This window comes from Natator depressus, chromosome 10 (genome assembly GCF_965152275.1).
Source record: "Natator depressus isolate rNatDep1 chromosome 10, rNatDep2.hap1, whole genome shotgun sequence".
NCBI classification, from domain to species: domain Eukaryota; kingdom Metazoa; phylum Chordata; order Testudines; family Cheloniidae; genus Natator; species Natator depressus.
Genome location: NC_134243.1, coordinates 25261979 through 25288329, shown reverse-complemented (window position 1 = coordinate 25288329; position 26351 = coordinate 25261979). Strand labels below are relative to the sequence as shown.

Sequence of the window (26351 nt, the reverse complement as noted above, 5' to 3'; positions counted from 1 at the left end):
ACAGGACATATGCGAATCTGTGATTGTACCGTTCCCCATTCCACCCCCTTGCCCTTTCTGTTTCCCAAGCAGTTGTGTTTCTTTTCAATAAATGGATTTTTTGGCTTTGAAAACATTCTTTATGATTGCATAAAGTAAAAGATACCTTAGCCCAGGAAAGAAACAGGCACTGCAAGTCAGCGTAGCAAACACAGATTCCTACTAACATTGGAACCACTGCACTTCACTCCCGTGCAGGGCACCAGACGTTACTGGTGGCTTTTAGCCTCAAATTGCTCCCTCAAGGCATCCCTAATCCTTGCAGCCCCGCGCTGGGCCCCTCTAATAGCCCTGCTCTCTGGCTGTTCAAATTCAGCCTCCAGGTGTTGAACCTCCGAGTTCCATGCCTGAGTGAATCGTTCACCCTTCCCTTCACAAATGTTATGGAGGGTACAGCACGCAGATATAACCGTGGGGATGCCGTCATCGGCCAGGTCCAGCTTCCCATACAGAAAGTGCTATCGGCCCTTTAAACGGCCAAAAGCACACTCCACGGTCATTCTGCACCAGCTCAGCCTGTTGTTGAACCGCTCCTTGCTGCTGTCAAAGCTCCCTGGGTAGGATTTCATGAGCCACGCCATTAAAGGGTAAGCGGGGTCTCCAAGGATTACAAAGGGCATTTCAACCTTCCCTACGGTGATCTTCTGGTCTGGGAAAAAAGTCCGGGCTTGCAGCTTCCTGAACAGGCCAGCGTTCCGAAAGATGCGTGCATCGTGCACCTTTCCGGGCCAGCCTGCATTAATGTCAATGAAACGCCCACGGTGACCCACAAGCGCCTGGAGAACCATAGAGAAATACCCTTTCCGATTAATATACTCGGAGACTAGGTGCCAGAATTGGAATATGCGTGCCATCTATCGCCCCTCCACTCTTAGGGAAACCCATTTGTGCAAAGCCATCCACAATGTCATGCACGTTACCCAGAGTCACGGTTCTTCTGAGCAGGATGCGATTCATGGCCCTGCAAACTTGCATCAACACGATTCCAACTGTCGACTTTCCCACTCCAAACTGGCTAGCGACCGATCGGTAGCTGTCTGGAGTTGTCAGCTTCCAGATTGCAATAGCCACCCGCTTCTCCATCGTCAGGGCAGCTCTCAATCTCGTGTCCTTGCAAAGCAGGGTGGGGGCGAGCTCATCACACAGTCCCATGAAAGTGGCTTTTTTCATTCGAAAGTTCTGCAGCCACTGCTCGTCTTCCCAGACTTGCATGATGATGTGATCCCACCACTCAGTGCTTGCTTTCCGAGCCCAAAAGAGGCGTTCCACAGTGGTGAGAATGTCAGTGAATGCCACAAGCAAACTCGTTTCATATGTGTTACTCGAGTCGATATAATCGTCGGAGTCCTCGCTGTCACTTTGGATCATAAGGAGTAACTTGACTGCCAAACGGGACGTGCTGGCGAGACTCGTCAGCATACTCCTCAGCAGTTCGGGCTCCATTCCTGCAGACCGAAAGGGAAGACAGACTGCGCAGTACAAAAAACATTGAAAGATGGCGCCAAATGTGAACGGAAGCACAGGGATTGCTGGGATGCGAACCGATGCATCAGAGAGCATTGGGACAGGACCCAGTATGCCCCGCAGCCCTGCCCCCTTCCCACAAGCCACAGCATCAGAATGGGAAGCGGTGCTCTGTGGGATAGCTGCCCATAATGTACCACTCCCAATGCCGCTGCAAGTGCCGCAGATGTGGCCACGCCAATGCGCTTCCAGCTGTCAGTGTGGACAGACTACAGCGCTTTCCCGCCTGTGCTCTCCGAAGGGGGGTTTAACACAAAGCGCTCTACATCTGCAAGCGCAGCCATGCCCTGAGTCTGCAGACAGCTTGAATTAATAACTGAGAGGTATGAATTGCCCATTCATTATCATGGGATTTTTAAGAGATGCTGACAATATAAGTTGTACTTGTGTCTGAAATACGTTAATATTACAAGCGATACTAAGATTATAGTAACAAAGAAATTGGGGGGGAGGGATTTTCATTTTAGTTTCTTTACTTCAGTCAGGACCTCTTGCCATTTCTGTTCTACAATAAGAAAATAATTTGTGCATCTGAAAACACTGTATATAGCCAGTTTCACTGTTTGCCTTGTACAACTGGTACTAGTTTCCCCTGCCAGTGTGAGATTTCCAAACAGCAACAACTCAAAAACAGGAAAATGTGTTTTACAAAACCACAAAAATTGGTAGGGGAATTGAAAAGTAGATGTAGTAGCTGAAACTACTTTTGACTTATCTTTTGACATTTCAACTAGATTACAAGCTAACAGTATCGCTAACTCATAAGTGTACCAAGAACAAACACTCATGCTATTAACTATTTTATTGCTGACAATTTAGCAAAAATATCAACTAAATTAATTAATTACTTCATTGTTGCTTGATGAAGTGTCAGATATTAGCATGGGCTGTTTTGGGCCAGCCAGTTATCAAGATTTTGAAGTAACAGGGGGTAGCCGTGTTAGTCTGTATCCACAAAAACAACAACGAGTCCAGTAGTACCTTAAAGACTAACACATTTATTTGGGCATAAGCTTTCGTGGGTAAAAAACCACTTCTTCAGATGCAACCTGAAGAAGTGTTTTTTTACCCACCAAAGCTTATTTTTTTATTTTTTACCCACGAAAGATTTTAAAGTTACCTCTATTCCCAACAAAAACAGGAAAGAGCACAACATCCTTTCCCCAGTAACAAAATCCTCAAATGCCTCTTGGCTGCTATAAACAGAATGCCTTTCTAGGTTAACAAAATAACTGTTCTCCACCTGAATCTCAAAACCTTCCCCTCTTTTGTAACAATTATGCACTGTGGTACAAAAATCTGCAACAGATTAAAGATGAAATATTTGGGGTTAATGTAAAATAGAATTAAATATAAAAAACGAAGGGATATTTTCCTAATTGTACTGGAGCAAAGAGCAGCCAAGGAAGACAGTTTGCAGGGGTCAGTGTCCCATAACCTAGGTGTACAGTGTGGCATAAGATACAGGACCAGACTATGAATACTACTGTGTGTCATAAAAATTATCGAGTCCTTCTAAAATTCAGCCATAGTCTTTTTTTAGGAGTGAGTTTTACAAACAACTTCTGCACTAATTTCATAGAATAACCCATTGATCTTTTATTATAGAACAGTTTTAAAAAAAGGGAAGAATCAGTTTTCCCTTTATCTTTCATAATTCTGTAAACATCTGTCAATACCTCTTAACTCACTTCCTTGCTAGACTGACTAAACTATTAATATACATAGCACTCGCGTTTTGGGGCACTCCATTATGAAGCCCTCTTTAATCCAAGGAGCAATCACAATATGATTTTGTTTCCTAACACTTGGGCGAGATCCAAAACCTATTTAAATTAAGTGTACAATTCCCAATGACTTTAATGAACTTTGGATCAGATAAATTCAGAAGTTTTCCCCCCAAAACCCACTGTTATTTTCCTTTTTCCATTTTTCATAAGGGGACCTTATCAAAATCTTTACCAAAATCTAAGTTATGTCCACAGATCACTACTGTCAAACATTGTTAAAAAAAAAAAAAAAAAAGACTCCAAAAAGGTTAGAAATGTTTTATATCCTTATCGTGAATCTGTGCTGATTTAACTACTCCCTCCCATACCCTTCCCAAAGATATTTACCTAAGTGGTGTAGTGTATCATTAGATTCAGTTTTCCTGAGATCAGTATGACTCATTTTATCTAATTCCCAGGATAACCCATGGCACTTCACACAAAAATACAGAAATGAGATTAAGGATGTCCCAATCTTTAAGAATACACCCTTTTAAAGAATTCAGCCTTGTGTTACATCTTGCAGAATCACTATTATGAGATCAAACTTAATTGTACAGCAATCAGAGTTATCAATGAAACATATACACTGACCTTCTACATTAGTCCTTGTCTATTTTCCTTTTCTTCTTAATGCTTCCTATGGTGTACTGGTGCAGAAAGAACTCTATATTAGTTTATTTGATCCCCTAATTTAAGAAAAATCCAGTTTTGTCATGGAGAACCCTGCTCTTTTACAAGCTTTATCTTCCCCTCATTTCTCCCTCCTACAACTAACTCATCACAGAAAATAAAGTGCAGAGAAACAAACTAGTTATCATTATAACAAGTAATAAATGATTGCTTCTTATAGGATGTTAATAGCTTTTGTAGTATTTCTGAAGACCATGTAAAACTTTGGCTAATGCAAAATGTGTCAGCTCACTCGCAAGGGTGTATTGCACAAAGAGCACATTACTGTGATGTGCACGGCCTACAGTTTATTTCTGGGCACAACTCAATGTGTTGGTTTTAATGTACAAACTCCTAAGTGATTTGGGACGTAGCTTCTTGAAAGACTGCCTCTTTCTCTCTTTATGCCAGTAGCAGGAATCAGCTGAAGTGCTTGAACTCAGTCCCCTGGTTTAAACAGGAGGCTGCTGGCAACACTCTGAGGGGCCCTCCACTATAGAACTCATTTTGCCCCTTAGTCTGACAGAGTCCAAGACTTCAGACTTTCAAAGACACTGAAAGTCCTGTTTTCTTAGATGTCAGAGAACAGTTAGAGTATTAAGTGTGCTTTTGTTTGTTTTCGTTTAATCCTCCATGATTAAACTTGTGAGGAATAATCTCTTAATAATCTTTGCATTTCTAATTTACATATGCCTAGAGTAACCATTAGGTGAATCTTTCAAAAGTCAATTAAATACACAAATTAAGATATGCTACACTGAGTACATACAGATCCAATATAAAAATTTAATAATATTTACTTATATATTCTAATTAGCCTTGAATTGGTTTGGTTTTGAAGTAGTTTTTGTGCAGGTGGTCCCAAACATTTACACTTTGTTTTATACAATCTGCAGCCATAGCATACATATGCTTATGTTTATCTATAGAACCTATAAAACAGCCTTTAAAAGAAATCTGATATTAAGACCATTTTTAGAAGTGCTTTTATATTCTGAAAAACAACCAACACCTTTGCAGACACTGTATGATCAAAGTAATTGGAGAAACTGCCTTCCCCAGGCCTCAATATTCTCTTGCAATGTCTTTACAGAGTCCTAAAGTTTGTTACTTGTTTTGAAGCTGAACTTTTTCCAGTTCACCAAAGCAGCTTTCTAAATAGGTATGGCAATTTCAAATAGAAAAATGGCACAGATTCTCTTCACGCTCAACATTCTTCCTTAAGCTTGCAACTCATTCAGAATAGTCAATTTCCTCAAAGCTTCTGAAGTTGCATTGCTTGTTTTCTATATGAATCAGTTAATAAAAAGGAATTTAGATGCAATACATAAGGGTTAAAGCTAAGCCTATTACAACAATGTACCAACAGCTGTATATTCTGTTGCAATAACTCCAACTTGCAAAACTACTTTATACATTTACTTATTAATACACTGGCTACTAGTAACACATTCAAAGTACTGAAACAATTTCACCATTATATAAAGCCACATAAGTAACCAGCAAAAAAGTTTTAAAAGCAAGCATATCTATTTAATAGCTTGACTTACTGTTCAACATGCCCTGCCCCCTGCTCTCCTCCAAACCAACTTCCGGGGAAACAAACCCACCTCACTATAGAAGTTTATCAGTAACAGGATAATCTAGGTCTAGTGCAGATTGAAACTTTGGAAAAAAAATATTTTTGAAAGAAACAAGTTTTCTAAGGGTTATTAATTTTGCATCCTGCAAATCATCAAGTACATTTTCAGCAGTACACAAATATGTCAGTAATAATTCTCAACTAAACAATTAGGTAACAGTAATTCTAACCCAAAGGAATTTTAAAGTTATCAGCATTTTCTTCATCCATATATAGAAAACAATACTTAAAAGTAAAGAAGGATTAAAAAAATGGGCAACACACAAGGAAATATGACAAGTCACAAGCTCTAAACCCTGTATTTCCCTCATACACACCCCGAATCACTTACAAATATCCTATGATGTCATGCAACATGTACTGGCTTCTGGCTAAACTGGTTTACCTGCTGCAGTTTGGATGCACTACATAGATTTACTTTGTGATAAGTTTTCTGTAGCTATGAAACTGATTCAGTGAAGCCAGACTCAAAGACTATCTCAATTTCAAATATATACAAGGTTACAGTGCTTTTACACAGATGATTTCAGTTATGTTAGGATAGTTCCCTAGTAATGATAGGGAGTAGATTTTATTCCTATTCTGGATATGGTGGATCCACACACACTTAACTGGGAAGAGGGGATGAAAAAGGTAAATCTGAGTTTTTGAAAATGTCCTCCTTCACCCTTTAAAATTAAGCTGTTCACTTCTCTTAGTCTTTCATCCGCCTCCCCAGATTTTGCACATTTTATTTCTCATCTCACAATGTCTTAGTTTTTTCCCTTTTTCCTTCCCTGGAGGATTCCTGAATCCAACTCTACCCCATTTTACTGCCCAGATGTTGAGGTCGTATATCCATCCTCTGGGAAAAGACCTTGGATATACTTCCCTCAGCTAGCACAAAGTGGTCATCTGAGAGTGATACAACACACATACTCCTTTCCCGGAGCCAAGTAGGTTGCCTCAAGAAGGGCCCTAAACGTTGTTGTTGAGGGGGAACAATAGACTAAGCTGTGTTCTTTACCGGATACACTGCCATTAAGCCTCCAGACTAATTTCACTTTATAGTCTGCTCCCTTCCATCATGTATATCCCATCTTATTCAACCATCACCCATCTCAGAGAAAATGTGAAAAGGGAGGGGCGGGAGGAGGAGACCACCACTTGGATATGTAAGATACCCATGTTCACAAGCTAAATTTAATGTCCATAAACTCAGAGACGTAGATCAAGCTTATAACCTGAGTTTATCACTACCAAGCTGGGAATAGTACAAGAGATAGAGAGGGAGGGGACACAAAAAGAGGGGAGTCTTGAACTGGCTCTTTTAAATTAATTAAAGGGCAGAGCTGACGAGCCTCAGAAACAGTTCCATTCAGTTCTCTCCATCCATAAAAATAAGGTTATTATGTAGGATTCCAAAAGAAATTATTCTTTGGCTTCAACAGAGACAAGGACCACCACACAAACAAAAAAAGAATTCCATGACATTTTCACTATCATCTGTATTTCACAAAGTATATTTTCTGATGTGGAATGACCACCATACTAAGTATCTATGTAGATATTATATTGTGAGGAATTGAGAACACTCATGAGGTCAAAAAAGTTAAAGGGAGGTAAATATTAGAAAAATAGGTAAAAAATAAAATGTGATATAACTTTGAAACAAGCAAGCTAAACCATAAGAAACACAGTTTATAAAACAAACCTAAGAAATACTGCAGAAATCAAGGTATGATAGTTACCAGAAAGTTAGACATGAACTTGCAATGGGATAATACTGCAAAAAGTGCAATTTTAGGTTTCATATGCAGATGCAACTTTTCACAGTAAATTTTTCCCTCCCTGCTCTTTCTTAATGACTCTCGTGTGAACTCACATGGAATACTAGATTCAGTTTGGGGCACTTCAAAACAGACAGATATGAAAAAGTTCTGAGAAAAGCAACAAAAAATGACCAGAAAGTTAGAGAAATTGACATATTAGGAAAAATTAAAAGTGGTCAATTGGAATTGACTAAACAGAATTAAGGAGGGTACCATAATCGAGATAAATGTACTTTCTATGACATGCAGGAGTATAACTAAGGGTAATGGGCAGAAATTAATAAAAGGAAATGTAAACTACATCAGGAACACCTTCTAGATCAATTAGGCTGTGAAATAGTCTCTTAAGGGAAGTGGTAAAAGCACTATATGGATTATATATAAGCATCAAGTGCTTTGAATATGCCTAGATCCTAATACAATTTACCTTGGAAGCAAGTTATATAGGAGTCACATCAGGACCCCAGATTTTCCTTTGTTATATGATGGTACGAAACTTTCCTAGAATTTAGTACAGCAAGTCTCCTTTGGAGTGTAACTGAAAAGCACCGTTTTTTTTAAATGACAAGCCAAGCTGCATATACTACACAAACACTATTTGCTGACCTTACAATAAGTACACAGAAAAGGTCAGCATTTACTGAACAGCATTATTTTTACCTTTCCATATAAATCCTATATTTAAAATGTAAACTCAGCAAGGAACTATATTGTATCACAATAAATAGGGTTAAAAATGTCAACCACCATATGCGTCAAGAACGCGTATAATGAAGCCAACTCATAATACTACATTATTCTGTTCAATATAACACGGCAAATAGGGTAGATTGCATAGCATACGGCCCCATAAATACCTACTCCTTTTCAAAGCCTGTTGCTGCCACTTCCATACCTGCTGACTAAATTACACCTCTTTCCTATCTAAAATGTAAAGAAGTCTTTTCTTAGTATTTCTTTTTACAATCTGATCTTCCTGGATGTCTACCGTTTCTGATATTTACATTTTATGGGCTACAAGACATTCAAGGAAGAGAACAGAGTCAACTGGATCACAAAAGCAAAAGAAACAGGGACAGGTATCCACAAAGTGTCACATTCAAACTGGCAGAACTTAATTTTAGTTCTTAAAACGTAATTTTGTTTGTAATTCTGCTCATTTGAAACTGTCCAGTGTAGCTGCACAGCAAATAAGTGAGTAGGCTTCACAAAATTCAAAAGTCAAGATGTGCATTCAGTTTTCCATCATACATTCTTCACATACCTCCTAAATCTAATCTGATCTCTCAATGGAGAATGGCATTTAACATGCATAAAACAGTGTCAGATTTGAGAGCTATGTTTTATTAAATAATTTATCAATTTCCAAAGACAATTTATCTCTTCTCAGGAAAGGATCTACATCCATACATTAGAAAGTTGAACACAGTTCTCTACAGTAAAATAAGGGAACACATATAAGCAAATACATGTCTTTCAGTAGAAAGGGAACAAGAGTCTAGATTAAATGATCTAGTGCACCTAAACTAATTTCTCATGAAAATCAAACACTCCAAAAAGGTATAGAATCTAAACTCTGTTAAGCTTTCCATTAGTGCAAACAAATTCTCAAACAGATTAATATGTCCATATGATCATTTTGAACCATTAGTGTGAATTTTATCAGCCTACGAGGGCTTGAATAGATTTCTGGAATTGAGCATTGAGATTTCAAAATTGGGATACATCCATACAATTTTTAAGTGGGAATGCTTAATGTAAAATTGTTGGGATCACCAAGAGGCTTAGGCTTACCTGTAAAGAGTTGTGTTCTCTCTGCTTATAGAACTCAACTCTGCAACACCATTAACATTCACTGACTTTAATGGGATTTGAAAGTGCTCAGCACCCCACAGAGTGCCCAGTGCATTACAGGATCAAGCCCATAAAAATCTGAGAACCATTAAACACTGTCAATACTCTAAAGGACTAGAAATAAATATTGAAAGAAAGGTTGATAGCTGGAGGCCATGGCACATTCTGCTGGAAAACTCATTATACACAAGACATTATGTTTATGCATACATATAAATAGGTGTGAACAGGTATTTTTTTTAAACCAATTCACCTCATACATGTGTCTCTTGAGGTTACAATGAAAAAATCTAATCCATATATGGCAATTTGGGGACAGGTTTTGGGGTTCTTTTTAAACAATTCCAGTCACTGAAATAGCACACATGTGCTTCATCTATCATATTGTGCACTAAAGTCTTAGGTTTTAAAAAAGAGGGGTTTCACGGAATGCCCTTCTCATCATTAAATATAGTGAGTAGTGACTACGACCAACTTTCAGTAAAATAGCTTTATTAATCATAGTACAAACCCATGATTGGTTGTAGAAGATTCTAAATTTGCTACAATTGTTGCATATTTCATAACTAAATTGGCCTTTGATGGTGATTGTTCTTGTTGATTTGAATACCTGCATTCATAATGATTGACACCTTTTAATACTGAGGTGAATTCATATTTTTGATCAGCAAGACAAAAATCCATTAATATAAACAATACAAATAGTGGAGGGTAGTTACAGCTGGAATTCATTATTTGTTTCTGATAAGGTATTTACACACTTTCTACAGTAGAAACAAGTCAAATTAAAAGCTTCATACCTTAGATAAAAAAAAAAAACACGATTAATAAAAAGTACAACTGACTTTATCCCAAACAAGACCATTGGAGGGTACTGGTCTGGGGTAAAGAGCAAGACTGGAAACGTAGTAACCTCCCCCTCCAAAACACTCTCCTGGGCAATGGCATGACGGTGCAGGATCAGGGTCCCATGAATACGTAAGAGCTACACAATGCCACAGAACCCCGTGCTAGGCCCCGTCCTGATGCATTTTCTGTAAATAAACCTCAGATCAGTGCCCCAATTAAAAATGGCGAGCATCTCGCGTGGCAGGCTGTGTGCAGATACAATGGAAGGGCTGCAAGGCAAAACCCTGCCGCGCGGCTCTCAGAGTCAACAACACAGAAGAGGGGGGCGGGCAGGCGGCTGCAGAAATACAGGGGCCGGATCCACTCGGGGGAACACAGAGCTGGGAGAGGCATTACTAAGGTCTACCCTGAGAAAGCAACCCGTAAAACCATCCATCGCTAGGCCCCATGACCCACCGTTCATCGCTCACCTACTGGGAAAATAATCAACCGAGAGAAAAACAAACCTTCCCACCACCCGCCCCCATGCCTGCTCCAGCAGCACATTCAGGAGTCATAGCTGCAACGCTACTAGGAACCCCTCCCTCACCTACCCATACCCTTGAATCAGCACCCCCACCCCCTTAAAAATAATCCTTCTCCTAGTCCTAGGAGGAAAGCTTCCACTTTAGGGTCACGCACCTCCGGGAGCACAGCCCCCTTTCCAGCCGAATCCCCAGCCCCTCCTTTACCTACAGCGAACCCCACTGTCTACACTGGATGAGTCCTAACTCAGCCGAGGTTTTACTGGCGAGCCCACCTCCCCTATTGACTGGGCCCTTGGACCGCCACACGCTCCCATCCACACAGGGTGAGAGTGCTAAACATCCCTCCTCACCAAAAAAAAAAAAAAAAAAAAAGACATCCTCCCACCATTAAACCCCATTTCCAGAGCACAGACCAGCCCGAGTGTCACGGCAGCCCACCAAAACAAACCCTGCACTACAGCCAGGAAAACCCTGCCCTCCGAAGAATGCACCCCCTTTTCGAGAGGCCCCGGGCCCCACCCTCAGCCATACGTCAGCTATGAACCCCAATCTCTCCTCCCTGAATTAAGATATTCGTTTAAGGGTCGCACCCTAAAATCTGACCCCTCTGGTGTATCTCAGCCCCAGGCACACAGACGCTGGAGGCTCTTCAGCCATACTTTCCAAACCCAAAACTTTCCCCCATTCTCCCTTTCACTCGAGAAGTGCAGTTAACACCCCCACCCCGCCCCGGGGGGCATTTCCAGGTCTCTCCCCGGCCCGAGGCCAGGCCATCAGCACTGCTCCATTCCCCGCGGCGGCTCCGGGAAGAGGGGTGGGTTGTTGGGAAGAAGAGGGGACCGGAGACGGGTAAGGGGGCGTGTTAGGTAGGGAAGAAGCCTGGAGCGGATTCCTGGGAACCAGAGAGTTTGGAGCTGGGGCGCGGGGGGCAGTGAGTAAAGGGAATGGGGGGCGAGCCAGGGTCTCCGGGCGCCTTCAGGGGAGCCGGGGCCGCCTGCGTCGCCTGCTCCAGCCGCTCTTTACCTTCCATCTCCATGTCCTCGGGCTCGCTCAGCTGCTGCTCCCCGGGCTTCTGGTGCTGCTGCTGGTGGTGGTTCATGTCGGGCTGGGGCTGTGGCTCCGCGGCGGCGGCCTGGGCCTTTCCTGCAGGGGGCTGCAGGCCTGTGTTGGGAGGGCAGGGGGCGGAGGGGCGGCAGGGCCTGGGCAGCGGCGGGGCCTGGGCACCAGCCTCGGGGGGCTGCGGCTGGGATCCGGCGGGCAGGGAGCGGGCGGCCGGAGGAGGCAGCGAGACGCGCACGTATTTGCTCGCTATTCGCCCAATCTCGGCGGCGGCACCCGGTCGGGGGAAGGGGGTGTGGAGGAGGGAACCGGCCGGGGGCGGCGGCTTCCTCGGGGGCCGGGAGATCCGGAGTTAGGGCCCGGCGCTTCCCCCTCCCCGGCCGGGTATCCCTGCTGCGGTGAGAGTCGGGGAGGCGCCGCGGGCCCCCGGCTCCCCAGGAGGCCGCTCGCTCGAGGCTGGGGCCCTGCTCCCGGCCTGCAGGCCTCCCTGCTGCCTGCGCCCGGCTCGCTGCTGCTGCTCAGCCGCTGCTGCCGCCGCCGCCTCTATGGGGAGCGTAGCAGGCGCCAGGGCTTCTCTCTGCCTCTCTCTGTCTCTCTCAAAATGGCGGCCGCGGTAGCGCCGTGAAATGTCACATCCGCATGGGGGGCAGCGGCGCTCAGCCAGCCGGGGAGGGGGAACAGCGCCGGGCCGCCGCCGCCACAGGAGGCTGGAGCGGAGAGGAGGGGAGGAGTTACAAGGGCTCCATCCGGATGGACGCGCTGCACCGCCCGCTTCCTCTGCCCGGGAGAGGCTGCTCTCAGCGGAGCCCTTTGCTAGGGACCCGTCTGCCGGTGAGAGGCCCCTCTCCTCCCAACAGCTACTGCCCCGCAGAGCCTGCCGCCCGCAGGAGCGGCCCCTGCGCCTCCATCAGCCTGCTGGCCTCTGCCCGGGACCCTTCTCCCAGCCCGGGCCTGTCTTGGGAGAGACCCCGCTTCCGCCCAGAGCCTCTGCGAAGGCGTCCCCCTTGCCTTGTAGGAGACCAGTAGCTTGTGCCAGGGGTCCCGCCACACGAAGGAAGGCCGCTCCTTGACAGGACCTCATCTGGGATTGCCCTGGGGATACGCGGCTCCTTCCAGCGCCTCTGCAAGGAGCCCCTCTGCTCCACGGGCCTTGTCAGAGAGACCACCTCCCTGGCGGACAGGGCCCTCACTCTGGCATGGGGGGGACAGGGCACAACCCAAAAAAGCTGCTCTATTAGATAGGAACAAATCTGGCTCTCCTCCCCCCTTTTGACTTTACCTTCTAGAGAGAGAGATTGCTGAGCAATTGTCCACCTCTCCTGCCAAGCCCAAGCCAGCCCAGCTCTGGGGTACGGTGAAATAAGGGGGTAGCTCATTGTCTACATAACTGTGGAAATGTCCATGTGTTTTCCAAGTGTTCAAAAACATCCATAAGAGGCTGGTAAAAGGGGGTATGACTAGGAGTAACTGGTGGTATTAAAGAGGCAAAGCTTCGGGATGGTGAGATGGGAGTTCTACAGTCTACCCTAAGGAAAGAACTTAAGCCACCTAAAGCTAGGTTTCCCAAAGAGCTAGAAAATCTACTGTAGGGAACAATCTAGTACTGGCAGGGTGTGGTCTGTTCCACTTCTAATATCTGTTGTTTGTTGTTCCAATTTATAAAATTATAAGTGAATCTAAACTATATTTTGGGGGCAAATCCAACTCCTTTATCTGTGCTGTGGAGGGCCCCTTTTCAGAAGAACTGGAGTTTGCTGGCTGTGAGTCGTGATTTGGATTTAGGAGACTGTGAGTTGTTGTCCACCCATGGAGCCCTGTCCTGTGCAGCAGCACTGCAGGGATAGCAAAAGGAAGGACGTGTGTGGGCTGGGTGTGAGAGGACCAGGAATGGGGCCAGAAGAACTGCTTTTATTCATATCCTTCCTTTCAGAGCAGAGAGGAGGTGCCTGAGGGCCCACAGAAACTACTCTAGCCATTGAGCTGTACTAGCCTCTGTGGAGCAGCTCAACAACCATAAAATAGCTTGGAATAAGCGAAGGGGTCCTCCCCACCCCCACCAAGCCCAGTACATCTACTTTTTTAAGTACATGAGAAACAGGAAGCCTGCCAAATAATCAGTGGGGCCACTGGATGATCAAGGTGCTAAAAGAGCTCTAAGGAAGACAAGGCAGTTGCAGAGAAGCTAAATGAATTTTTTGTATTAGTCTGCACGGCAGAGGATGTGAGGGAGATTCCCCACCTGAGCCATTCTTTTTAGGTGACATATCTCAGTTACTGTCCCAGATTGAGGTCTCCATAGAGGTGGTTTGGGGAAAAAATGATAAATTAAACAGTAATACGTTACCAGGACCAGATGGTATTCATCCAAGAGCTCTGAAGGAACTCCGATATGAAATTGCAAAACTACTAACTGTGGCATGTAACTTATCTCTTAAATCAGCCTCTGTGTCTGATGACTGGAGGGTAGCTAATGTATTGATGATTTTTAAAAGACTCCAGAGGTGACCAGAGCAATTACAGGCCAATAAGCCTACCTTCAGTATCAGGAAAATTGGTTGAAAACATAGGAAAGAACAGAATTATCAGACATATAGATGAATATGATATGTTGGGGAAGAGTCAACTCAACATTTGTAAAGGGAAATCATGCCTCACTAATTTATTACAATTCTTTGAGAGTCAGCAAGCATGTAGACAAGGGTGATCTAGTTGATTTAGCATACGTGGACTTACAGAAAGCCTTTGTCATGGTCCTACACCAAGGGCTCTTAAGCAAAGTAAGTCATGGGATAAGAGGGAAGATCCTCTCATGGATCAGTAACTGGTTAAAAGATAGGAGACAAAGGGTAGGAATAAATGGTTAGTTGTCACCGTGGAGAAAATAGGGGAGTTCCCATAAGGATCTGTACTAGGACCAGTGCTGTTCAACATATTCATAAATGATCTGGAAAAGGAGGTGAACAGTGAGGTGGCAAAATTTGAAGATGATGGAAAATTACTCAAAATAGTTAAGTCCAAAGCTGATTGCGAAAAGTTATAAAGAGATGTCACAGAACTGGCTGACTGGGCAACAAAATGACAGATGAAATACAATGTTGATAAATGCAAAGGAATGCACATTGGAAAACTTAATCCCAACTATGCACACAAAATGATGGGGTCTAACTTTTCTGTTATCGCTCAAGAAACAGATTTTGGAGCTGTGGATAATTCTCTGAAAACATTCACTCAGTGTGCAGCAATAGTTTAAAAAAAAAAAAAAAGCTAACCAAATGTTGGGAATCATTAGAAAAGGGATAGATAGTGAGACCGAAAATATCATAATGCCACTATATAAATCCATGGTATGCCCACCATTTGAACAGTGAAAGCAGTTCTGGTCGCCCCATCTCAAAAAAGATGTATTCTGTATTAGAATTGGAAAAGATACAGAGATGGGAAACACAAATGATTAGAGGTATGGAACAGCTTCCATATGAGGAGAGATTAAAAAGACTGGGACTGTTCATTTTAGAAAATAGATGACTAACGGGGGATATGATAGCAGTCTATAAAATCTTCAATGCTGTGGAAAAAGTGAACAGGGAAGTGTTATTTACCCCTTCGTATCACGCAAGAACCAGGAGTCACCCAATGAAATAGACAGCGGGTTTAAAACAAACAAAAGGAAGTACTTCTTCACACAATGCACAATCAACCTGTGGATGCCTGGGGATGTTGTGAAGGCCAAAAGTATAACTGAATTAAAAAAATAAGTAGATAGATTCATGGAGGATAGGTCCATTTATGGCTATTGGCTATGACGATCAGGGATGCAACCCATGCTCTGGGTGTCCCTAACCTCTGACTGCCAGAAGCTGGGACTGGATGACGGCATGGATCACTTGATAATTGCCCTATTCTGTTCATTCTTGTTGAAAGACAGGATACTGGGCTAGACTTACCATTGGTCTGATCCAGTATGGCCGTTCTTACTCAACACCCAGCTTTGCTCCTCTAGCTGGACTTGAGTTCAAGATTTGAGGTTTAGTGCTTCATACAGTTTTAAAAACAATAGTTAAACTATTTGCCAGTTGGCTTTATCCAGAAATAGATTCCAGCTCTCCTTGTCACCCCTCCCACTCACCCCCAAACATCAATTTAGAGAAAAAATATTCTCAGATTTATCCCAATATCTACTCAGGCGAAAGCATACCCTGAAGGTCTACAAATTTGCACTCGAGCTCACAGGAAGGAGTTCTAGGTGGGAGCCCCTTTATCGATCCTTAGTGTTTTAATCTGTCCCCAACTTTAATAGCTTACAGAAAGTCCTTCCTTACTGCCACCCTTTCCCATCCCCACCTCTGCTCCCCAGAAACCAAAGATAACCCTTCTCAATGACTTCCAGTCCCACCTACCAAATCTTTCACTAGCACAGGTTTTTGACACCTTCATTCCTCCATCAGTGATTCCCAATACAAGACACAGAATTTTCTTACACTCCTGTGGTTGGACGCCTATCTGTTACTACCTAATTCCTCAGTCACTGAGATCAGGGTAGTAGGCAAGGTCCAAACGAAAGGAAAAACAACTCCACCATAATAAAAAGACAATCAACTTCTCATAATGTCAACCCTCAATCCCATACTAAGAAGAACACAGGTATTAAAAAATATCCCATCACATATGTTAGCTTTTCTGGATTTGAGCTGTTTTAAGGTAACCACTGTTCTCAGAAGCTAAGCACTGGAACCAAAATTCCTTTGCTCCTCCTCCTGCAGAGAAGTCTGGAGTGGATACCCACTTAATTTCTGAAAGTCTTAGATGAAAAGGGGAGAGCTCAGAAAGGTGACATTTTACTATGACACTTTACATTTTCGTTAGATGTTACCATCTCCCATTGTTCTACAAAAGCAGAAGAAATGCAAAATAGACCTATAGAAAACCTTGTGGGAGATATGGGGCAACAGTCAGGAATTTTCCTGTTAAATGGGAAGTGGCTACCCTATATCACTAGTTTAATAAGATGGAATATCACACTTAAGTGCCATCCACCTATGGAGACTCATCTTAATTTAAAATGAGTTGGTTCTTTAGAGAATTATGGTTTACAGATTCAAAATGCAATGTAGACTAAAACATACTACACTCTTTTGAAAAATCTAAGTGAGAACAGGCCCTTTATATTTTATAAATATATCTATGGACAGCCAATCTGTATGAAAGAAATTTTAATACTGATGTCTAGAAGGAGGTAAATTCAAAGGAATTGTATTTAATCATCTCAAATGCTTTTATGAAATAATTACACAGCAAGGATTTTTTTGGTACCATTTCATAATACCCAGTGATTACAGTGTTTGACTTTTTTCTACACAAGGAGTACAAATCATAATAAATTGACCAGGCTAACCTGAAGTCCACAGTTTAACATATACAAATCCATCTTGTCCACCTCAGATCCATTCAAAACAATACTGCCCACAGTTCAACATATACAAATCCATCTTGTCCACCTCAGGTCCATTCAAAACAATACTGCCAAGATAAGTCTTCCTAACTCATTGTTCTGACCATGCCAACCCCGTAAGAGTCCCTCCACTGCTTCCCCCTTCTTCAACACATCAAATAAAAGCTCTCATCTTTACTTTTAACAACATTCACAACACAGCCCATTCTTATTTGGCTCTCCTTACATTTTATTGTCTATCTCGCCTGACATTCTGCTCCACATTTTTCTCACCGGGTGATGCTAGCCTGGATTGCCTGTTTCTCCATTTCTCCTGCAAGCACCTTTGCGCTTTCTTCCACACTGCCACAACTTCATGGAATACCCTCCCCAAACTAACTCACAAGGCCACTACCTTGTACTCCTGCAAATTCCTCCTCAAGACTCTCTTCTACTGTGATACCTGTGGTAAATTGCTTACTGAACGTGGTTAGGCAAGCAGCCACCAGATATTTCTGATATTACAAACAAACAAAAAAAAAGTAAAAATCTGTAATGGGAAATTGTGCACCTAGTTAGTCTATGTAACCATATGTTCCTATCGCTGCTATCCTTGTCTTTCCTCTTTCACTCCTTCCTTTTGTTTTTTATACTCACTCACTGCAACTTGTTTTGACTTAGGACCCTATCTTGCAAGTTGATCAACTCTTGCAGGCCATTATGCCCATACAAATCATCACTGAAATCAGTGGGGTTCATCCTCCTGGATCAGTTGGCAGGACCAGGAGCTCAGATTGTTAGTGCTTTAGAGCCAGGAATGTCTTTTACTGTGTGTTTGTGTAGGATAATGGGGCTCTTGTCCCAACTGAGGCTTCTCAGCACTACCATAATACAAAATAATACCTGATCTTAAAGGAACACTGTCAACTTGAAATTAGTCAATTTCAAAGGAAGTAACTTCATTCTGGTGAGGTGACTTGCCCCTGAGACTCTGAAATTATATTTAAAATTGTTTTTCTCAATCACTGTATAAATGATCCTCACAAACAGAAGAGTATGACTGTGCATAGGAAGGGAGACAGCTAAAAGTAAAAGCCAGTCCAAGCTGTACAGTCAGCCTGACCCTGGCTTCTAGAGAAGAGCCTGGCACAGATCCCCACTTCCTTTTGTATTCCTAGCCCAATATCTTGTTCCTGCAGACAGAGCAGGGGATGAAGATGCCAACTACACTCCTAGCCCCTGCTTCTCCATCTAGCTTCCACAGAGTAATCTAGATCAGGAACAAGGATACCCTATTCTCACTGAGGGGCAGAGTTTACCACTGAACTTCTGGCCCCCATTTCTGTCTGGTGCCTGTAGTAGGATCCCCATTGCCTTCCAGGCCTGGCTCGTGTTGGCTCCCACAGTGGAAGCTGAAATAGAAGCAGGAGATGCTGCTGCTTGCCTGGCCCAACTCCTGCAAAGGATGCAAATTGCTTCCCAGCCTGCTCCACTCGCTGTCCTAGCTCCAGCAGGGGATCCCTTCCAGCCACCTGCTGCCTTGTGTAAGGCTTCTGCTCTCTCCTTATCCTGCAAGAGAGAGCTGAGTCCTGTATGTGGCCATGTCTACACTGAGGGAATTTACGTTGGTGTAATTACATCAAGGTAGTTATGCCAGCACAAACCGCTAATGGACATGCTCTGCACCGGGAAAAGCAGGACCTATCCTGTTGCAGTTTACTTCTTTGTGTTGCTGGATTAAGGTGCACTAGTGTAAGCCCCTTTAAGAGGTTTGCACTGGTGTAACTATATCAATGTAATTACATCAGTACATATTTCCTTAATATAGGCAGAGCCTGAGTGGGTGGGAAGTGGCCTTCCTGTCTCAGGCCAGCTGCTCCTGGCCTTTTGCAGCTCTGTTTTTTCCTCCCTAACTAGCTCTTGTCTCTTGGCTTCTCCCTGGACACTGCAGGGTGCCAATCACCCAGCCAGGTGCTTTTTCTTTCACTTGCTCCTGGGTGCTTCTGGGGGGCATAGATTTGCAACACCTCTTCCTGCTGCTGGCAGGTACTCCCCCGTCTCATTTTGGGGTTCATGGTATGATAAAGATGTTTCCCTGCATGCTCTACTAGATCTCTGCTGCTCCCTGTCTTGCAGTTGGGTCTGGGGAATGAAGGAGAATTCTCTTAGCCCCCTGCCAAGCATCTGGTACTCCAGTGACCCATACAGGTGGTTGGGGAGCAAAGAAGGAGACTCTTGCACTAGGCTCTTATTGTACCCTGGGTTTGTGCAGACACCAGGGGAAGAGGAGACACCTTTTCTGCCCTGAAAAGTGAAGTAACACAAGCTTTGCTCTTACTGGTGAAAAACCTCTCGTAGGGCCCGGGGAAGCATGTGCACATGCTTCACGAGAATGATGTCATTCACAAGAAAGAGAAAATGCAATTAGCCATACTGTGCCATGAAACATACAAACATAGGAACAGCCATATTGGGTCAGACCAATTGTGCATGTAGCCCAGTATCCTGTCTTCTAGCAGTGGCCACTGCCAGATGCTTCAGAGGGAATGAACAGAACAGGACAATTATCAAGTGATCCATCCCCTGTCATCCAGTTCCAGCATCTGGCAGTCAGAGGCTAGGGACACCCTGAGCATGGGATTGCATCCCTGACCATCTTGGCTAATAGCTATTGATGGTACAAATAAAAGTAAAAAATTAGAGAAATATTTGTCTGCTAACTTCCTTCAGTTGTAGTAATATTAGGCGTTAATTGTAAAAAAAACAAAACCCTGTAAGTTCAACATTTTCAGGGAACGGTTATTTCAAATTGATGGTGTCCCTTTATGGTAACATTTTTTTAAAGAGCTATATGAAGCACTATCCATTAATATTGCTACATGGTGGATCAATTATATCTAAACGTTGCTAACAATTTAAAAATTTGGTTTATATGATTTCAAGTATATTTTCTCCAAAGCCACAATTATAACACATCTTTCACATGACTTTCAAAGAAAGTCAAGATAAGACACTTATCTCCTTGGCTGGGATTTGTTTTTCCTTGCACAGAGTCGATCCACTTTAATTTTCCAGTAAAAACAAGTCTCTTTTGCTAAAAATTGTATGTTTACATTTAAACTGCTTAGTGATGATCCAGTTTGTTGTTTGCCATCTTTGAAAAGTAAAATGATTTTTTCCTCATCAAGTTTTGCTGCAAACAGTAAATTGTGAAGTCAAAGAGTTACAATGATATATACCCAAAGTAAAAAAGGAATGGAAGGAATGGTTCATCTAGTCTATACAACTCTGATTAATCAGCTATGTTTAGTTGTGATAGGAGTAGCTTTCGCCAACTGTAAAAGAGAAGATAAAGTTGAAAAGTATCTAACAAATTAGATATATTAGGAATTGTCCTGTTTAAAGTGAATTTATTGTTAGTGAAAGATGCCAAACTGCCAGCACTGGAAATGGATCCCTCCTATCAACATGACACACATGGCCCTGCCAAAATGCTTCAACCTGCCAGTCTAATAATAACTAGATAAGCACTATGTATTAATAACTTCATTCAGAGACTCTCAAAGTGTTTGTATATTAATTGATAATCTTCATAACTGCTCTATAAGGGTAGTATTAAAATCTCCATTTTACCAGAGAGGTTAAGTGACTTGTCCAAGGTCACATACTGATCCATTGTCTGAACCAGGATTGCAAACTAAGATCTGTTCTTTAATCAGTAGAAGCAACTGTCTTTATCTGTGTTAGTATATTTCAGTGGCCAGATTTATTGTGTGGCCGTGGGGAAGTCAACAGGGGGCTGACTGAATTGACTTCAGTGGGCTTTGGATTGGACCTTGATCTCTCTGTTCCTCAGTTCTCTATCTGTAAAAGGATGATATTACTTTCACTGTCCTATCTATTTAGTGGCAAGGGATGAAGCCATGGAACAGGGGCTATCTGTCTCTTACCTTTTGTATGTACACTGCCTAGCCCAGTGGGGTCCTGATCTCGATTGGGGTCTTTAGGCACTACTATAATATAAATAATAAGCACAAGCAATCAAGCTTAAGTGAAAATAAATCTGTGACACAATGTGACAAAAGCAGAGGGACTAAGCATGCACGTTATTCATCCATCCTGAACACATCCACTTTTTGCCTATGCAACACCTCCCCAAATTGATGTTTAGTCTAATTTTTTCTGTGTACAAAACAAATGACTACCCAAGCATAAATGTAAAACCTACAAGTGTAGTCTCTCCCAGTCCTATTTCCTCCACCTCTTACTCCATCCCCACCCTCAGGAATAATCATAAGAACAACTTCTTCTCTACCAATCCCTTCATTCACTTATTCTCTCTCCATTCATTCCATGCTACTCATTCATTGTTACCTTTTCTCCACAAATGACACACACTCTCTCTGTTTTTCACTTACCCTCCAGATTAACCTCAAATTGCAAAAACAGGGCTGAGGGAGCATAATCATAGGTTGTATTATGGGCTTCACCAAACTATCTGTTGTATTAGTTTAATCTCTCAGACATTAATCAGTAGATTTTATTTATTTTAAACTAGGTATTTAGAATCTGTCAGTGTTCAGTACAATGTTAGGACCTGATCCCACAATCTGATCTGCACAGGGGAGCCTACTGAAGTCAAAGAGCAGGAGGGGAGTTGTCTGCCTGGATGGAGCAGATAGCAGAATCCGGGCCTTATTTTTGTAGACCAACACCATGTAGTTTTAGCCCCAGAGCCTTAATAGGGCTTGATAATACTAGTTAGTTGGAGAGTATTATAGGCTTCACTGGCAGTTAATGCTGAAGTTAACAGTGTTTCTGCTGGACGTGGCAGAGAAGAGCTACTGGATGATGAATAAGTTAAAACAAGTCAGGACAATTGCAGAAGGAGAGAAAATTGAAAGATTAATTTGGAGAAAATATGTTTGTGATCTTTTTATTTAATTTTGTGATGAATAGGAAAAAAAGGCCCGGAAGGCATGGGTTATTTTTCTCTTTCAAATAAAGGCCCCGATCCTGGAGGGAGATCTGTGCAGGCAGGCCCTTGCACCCACATGGAGTCCAAACTGAAGTCAATGAGGCTCTGTATGGGCACTGAGGTCTGACTGCATGAAGGCCATTGAAGGCTTAGGACCAGCCTTTCTCCTCCTGTTTGTATTTTAGGAATATCAGAATTATGACCACCTGTTGCCCCTGTTTTTGCTGGAGGAGAGGACCAGACAACTGGAATGGGAATTTTCTTAGCCATCAGCTGACAAAGTGCACGTGTGGAGGATGTTGAATCTTTCACAAATAGAGTTTTTATACTAAGTGTTTGTTAGGAGCTTGAGTTAAATAGGTGTTGGGAGAAACAACCTGACTAAAAATCTCTGCCTTCAGTTGTTCAGGTTTCAGTCTCTTGTAGCATCATACTCCCACTAGTTCTCTTGTTTCCATGTGTCTTCCAGCAAAATTAGAGAGGTCAAAATGGTTCTTTTGGAAAGGGAGAAAAAAAATCTAAACCTATATTTTAAAATGTCTTCAGCCCTTCTTTATAAACTGTAACAAAACAAGGCACAACCTTTTTCTTCTCTGGAGAATACCTTTTAGAGGTATATAAAAGTGAGGAAAGATTTCTCCAGATATCTGAAAATAGATGAAGAATGAATGCAAGATGCAGGAATGCTGCTCCAGGATGCAGGAACTGCAGAGCAGAAGGTTCTCATACCACCAGTGCTAAGACTGTGCTATGGGCAGAGAGGAGGCAGTTACCAGATGAGCAGAAAAAGCTGGGAAGAGAGTAGAGAGATTAACATCTGGGTGGCAGCCTTAGGCAAGTTTACTGAGGGGTTTAAAAATAATGGGAGTGATTTTTAACTGGGATTCTGAAATGAAACTGGAGCCAGTTGAGGTGTCTCAGGATGGGAGTGCTTTGTACATAGGAGAAGCATTCTACACATGGTGGAGTCTGGAAAGCTGGGACTGCGGGAACCACTGAGAAAAGAGTTGCAATAGACAGGATGAGAGGAGATGAAAGCATGAATGAAATCTCAGCAGAGGGGAAGTCAAAAGTACACATTGCAACTTCACTGCACTTATTTATTTTCAGCATTTAATCATGAATATTATATTGAATGCAATTTATTGAGCATACAATTCATTTTTTTATTATTTGAGTAAGAATATTAAAAATCCAGTTATTGCTAATGGCACAGCTTAAAGCAAACTGCCAGAACCTTTATTTCAGAAAGTCTGCTTTCTAAGGGACCCAATCCTGCTTGAAATGAGTATCAAAGCTCCCACTGACTTCAGTGTAATATCGGTCTCCTTCAATCTTAAGAGGCTGGACTTTGGGCTGTATTTCCTTGTTTGTGCAGAGACTGAGCCACTAAGTTATTTTGGAAAATATGAACAAAAATCTGTATGCCCATATTTGAGGTACTGTATCAAACAAACAAAAAGCAGGGTGTGTGAAAGTGGGGGTGTTGCCAGCTCAGTTTTTCAGATGCCCCATATTTAGATCGCTCAAAAATTGCTTATTCTCTAACGGCTCAGATTCTCAAAAATATTTAAGTATCTAAGTCCCACTGAAATCAATGGGAATTAGGTACCTAAATAGCTTTGAGAAGTCGGGCCTAAAGATACCATCTGTTCTGAATTCTCATTTCTAGATCTGAGCCCTGGTCTACACTAGGACTTTAGGTCGAATTTAGCAGCATTAAATCGATGTAAACCTGCACCCGTCCACACGATGAAGCCCTTTATTTTGACTTAAAGGGCTCTTAAAATTGATTTCCTTACTCCACCCCTGACAAGTGGATTAGCGCTTAAATCGGCCTTGCCGGCTCGAATTTGGGGTACTGTGGACACAATTCGACGGTATTGGCCTCCGGGAGCTATCCCAGAGTGCTCCATTTTGACCGCTCTGGACAGCACTCTCAACTCAGATGCACTGGCCAGGTAGATAGGAAAAGAACCGCGAACTTTTGAATCTCATTTCCTGTGTGGCCAGCGTGGCAAGCTGCAGGTGACCATGCAGAGCTCATCAGCAGAGGTGACCATGATGGAGTCCCAGAATCGCAAAAGAGCTCCAGCATGGACCGAACGGGAGGTACGGGATCTGATCGCTGTATGGGGAGAGGAATCCGTGCTATCAGAACTCCGTTCCAGTTTTCGAAATGCCAAAACCTTTGTCAAAATCTCCCAGGGCATGAAGGACAGAGGCCATAACAGGGACCCGAAGCAGTGCCGCGTGAAACTGAAGGAGCTGAGGCAAGCCTACCAGAAAACCAGAGAGGCGAACGGCCGCTCCGGGTCAGAGCCCCAAACATGCCGCTTCTATGATGAGCTGCATGCCATTTTAGGGGGTTCAGCCACCACTACCCCAGCCGTGTTGTTTGACTCCTTCAATGGAGATGGAGGCAATACGGAAGCAGGTTTTGGGGACGAAGAAGATGATGATGAGGTTGTAGATAGCTCACAGCAAGCAAGTGGAGAAACCGGTTTTCCCGACAGCCAGGAACTGTTTCTCACCCTGGACCTGGAGCCAGTACCCCCCGAACTCACCCAAGGCTGCCTCCTGGACCCAGCAGGCGGAGAAGGGACCTCCGGTGAGTGTACCTTTTAAAATACTATACATGGTTTAAAAGCAAGCATGTGAAAGGAGTACTTTGCCCTGGCATTCGCGGCTCTCCTGGATGTACTCCCAAAGCCTTTGCAAAAGGTTTCTGGGGAGGGCAGACTTATTGCGTCCTTCATGGTAGGACACTTTACCACTCCAGGCCAGTAACACGTACTCGGGAATCATTGTACAACAAAGCATTGCAGTGTATGTTTGCTGGCGTTCAAACAACATCCGTTCTTTATCTCTCTGTGTTATCCTCAGGAGAGTGAGATATAATCCATGGTCACCTGGTTGAAATAGGGTGCTTTTCTTCAGGGGACACTCAGAGGAGCCCATTCCTGCTGGGCTGTTTGCCTGCGGCTGAACAGAAATGTTCCCCGCTGTTAGCCACAGGGAGGGGGGAGGGTTGAGGGGGTAGCCACGCGGTGGGGGGAGGCAAAATGCGACCTTGTAACGAAAGCACATGTGCTATGTATGTAATGTTAACAGCAAGGTTTACCCTGAAAGAGTGTAGCCAGTGTTTTATAAAATGTGTCTTTTTAAATACCGCTGTCCCTTTTTTTTCTCCACCAGCTGCATGTGTTTCAATGATCACAGGATCTTCTCTTTCCCAGAGGCTAGTGAAGATTAGAAAGAAAAAAAAATGCACTCGAGATGAAATGTTCTCCGAGCTCATGCTGTCCTCCCACACTGACAGAGCACAGCGAATGCGTGGAGGCAAATAATGTCAGAGTGCAGGAAAGTACAAAATGACCGGGAGGAGAGGTGGCGGGCTGAAGAGAGTAAGTGGCGGGCTGAAGACAGGGCTGAAGCTGAAAGGTGGCGGCAGCGTGATGAGAGGAGGCAGGATTCAATGCTGAGGCTGCTGGAGGATCAAACCAGTATGCTCCAGTGTATGGTTGAGCTGCAGCAAAGGCAGCTGGAGCACAGACTGCCACTACAGCCCCTGTGTAACCAACTGCCCTCCTCCCCAAGTTCCATAGCCTCCACACCCAGACGCCCAAGAACGCGGTGGGGGGGCCACCGGCCAACCAGCCACTCCGCCACAGAGGATTGCCCCAAAAAAAGAAGACTGTCATTCAATAAATTTTAAAGTTGTAAACTTTTAAAGTGCTGTGTGGCATTTTCCTTCCCTCCTCCACCACCCCTCCTGGGCTACCTTGGTAGTCATCCCCCTATTTGTGTGATGAATGAATAAAGAATGCATGAATGTGAAGCAACAATGACTTTATTGCCTCTGCAAGCGGTGATCGAAGGGAGGAGGAGAGGGTGGTTAGCTTACAGGGAAGTAGAGTGAACCAAGGGGCGGGGGGTTTCATCAAGGAGAAACAAATAGAACTTTCACACCGTAGCCTGGCCAGTCATGAAACTGGTTTTCAAAGCTTCTCTGATGCGTACCGCGCCCTCCTGTGCTCTTCTAACCACCCTGGTGTCTGGCTGCGCGTAACCAGCAGCCAGGCGATTTGCCTCAACTTCCCACCCCGCCATAAACGTCTCCCCCTTACTCTCACAGATATTGTGGAGCACACAGCAAGCAGTAATAACAGTGGGAATATTGGTTTCACTGAGGTCTA

At 43.4% G+C, this 26351-nt stretch overlaps 2 protein-coding genes across 5 annotated transcripts in view; one reads left to right on the top strand and one right to left on the bottom strand.

The window, feature by feature from the left end:
- USP7 (ubiquitin specific peptidase 7) overlaps positions 1-11884 on the bottom strand; it is a 102025-nt gene extending 90141 nt beyond the window's left edge. The window contains exon 1 of the mRNA XM_074965471.1: positions 11711-11884. Within this exon, the coding sequence (XP_074821572.1) occupies positions 11711-11786 (76 nt within the window). The 5' untranslated portion in view covers positions 11787-11884. The remainder of the gene's footprint in view (positions 1-11710) is intronic.
- Positions 11885-12283: 399 nt separating this feature from the next.
- LOC141994937 (uncharacterized) lies at positions 12284-25844 on the top strand. 4 transcript variants are annotated; one of them, XM_074965472.1, is made up of 3 exons: positions 12284-12577; positions 24166-24763; positions 25351-25844. In XM_074965472.1, the coding sequence occupies exons 1-3, from the start codon at positions 12386-12388 to the stop codon at positions 25500-25502; spliced, it is 942 nt and encodes a 313-aa protein (XP_074821573.1). In that variant the 5' UTR covers positions 12284-12385; the 3' UTR covers positions 25503-25844. The 4 variants fall into 4 exon arrangements, with proteins under 4 accessions (XP_074821573.1, XP_074821574.1, XP_074821575.1 ...); XM_074965473.1 differs by having other exon boundaries at positions 12288-12577; positions 24361-24763; XM_074965474.1 differs by having other exon boundaries at positions 12288-12577; positions 23825-24763.
- The last annotated feature ends 507 nt before the right edge of the window (positions 25845-26351 follow it).

Excerpts from the sequence above, each read along its gene's own strand:
- LOC141994937 (XM_074965472.1), top strand. The coding sequence starts at position 12,386 with ATGGGGGGCAGCGGCGCTCAGCCAGCCGGGGAGGGGGAACAGCGCCGG. Across the intron at positions 12,578-24,165 it reads TGCTAGGGACCCGTCTGCCG|CGTGGCAAGCTGCAGGTGAC; the intron begins GTGAGAGGCCCC and ends CTGTGTGGCCAG. Across the intron at positions 24,764-25,350 it reads AGGCGGAGAAGGGACCTCCG|CTGCATGTGTTTCAATGATC; the intron begins GTGAGTGTACCT and ends TTTCTCCACCAG.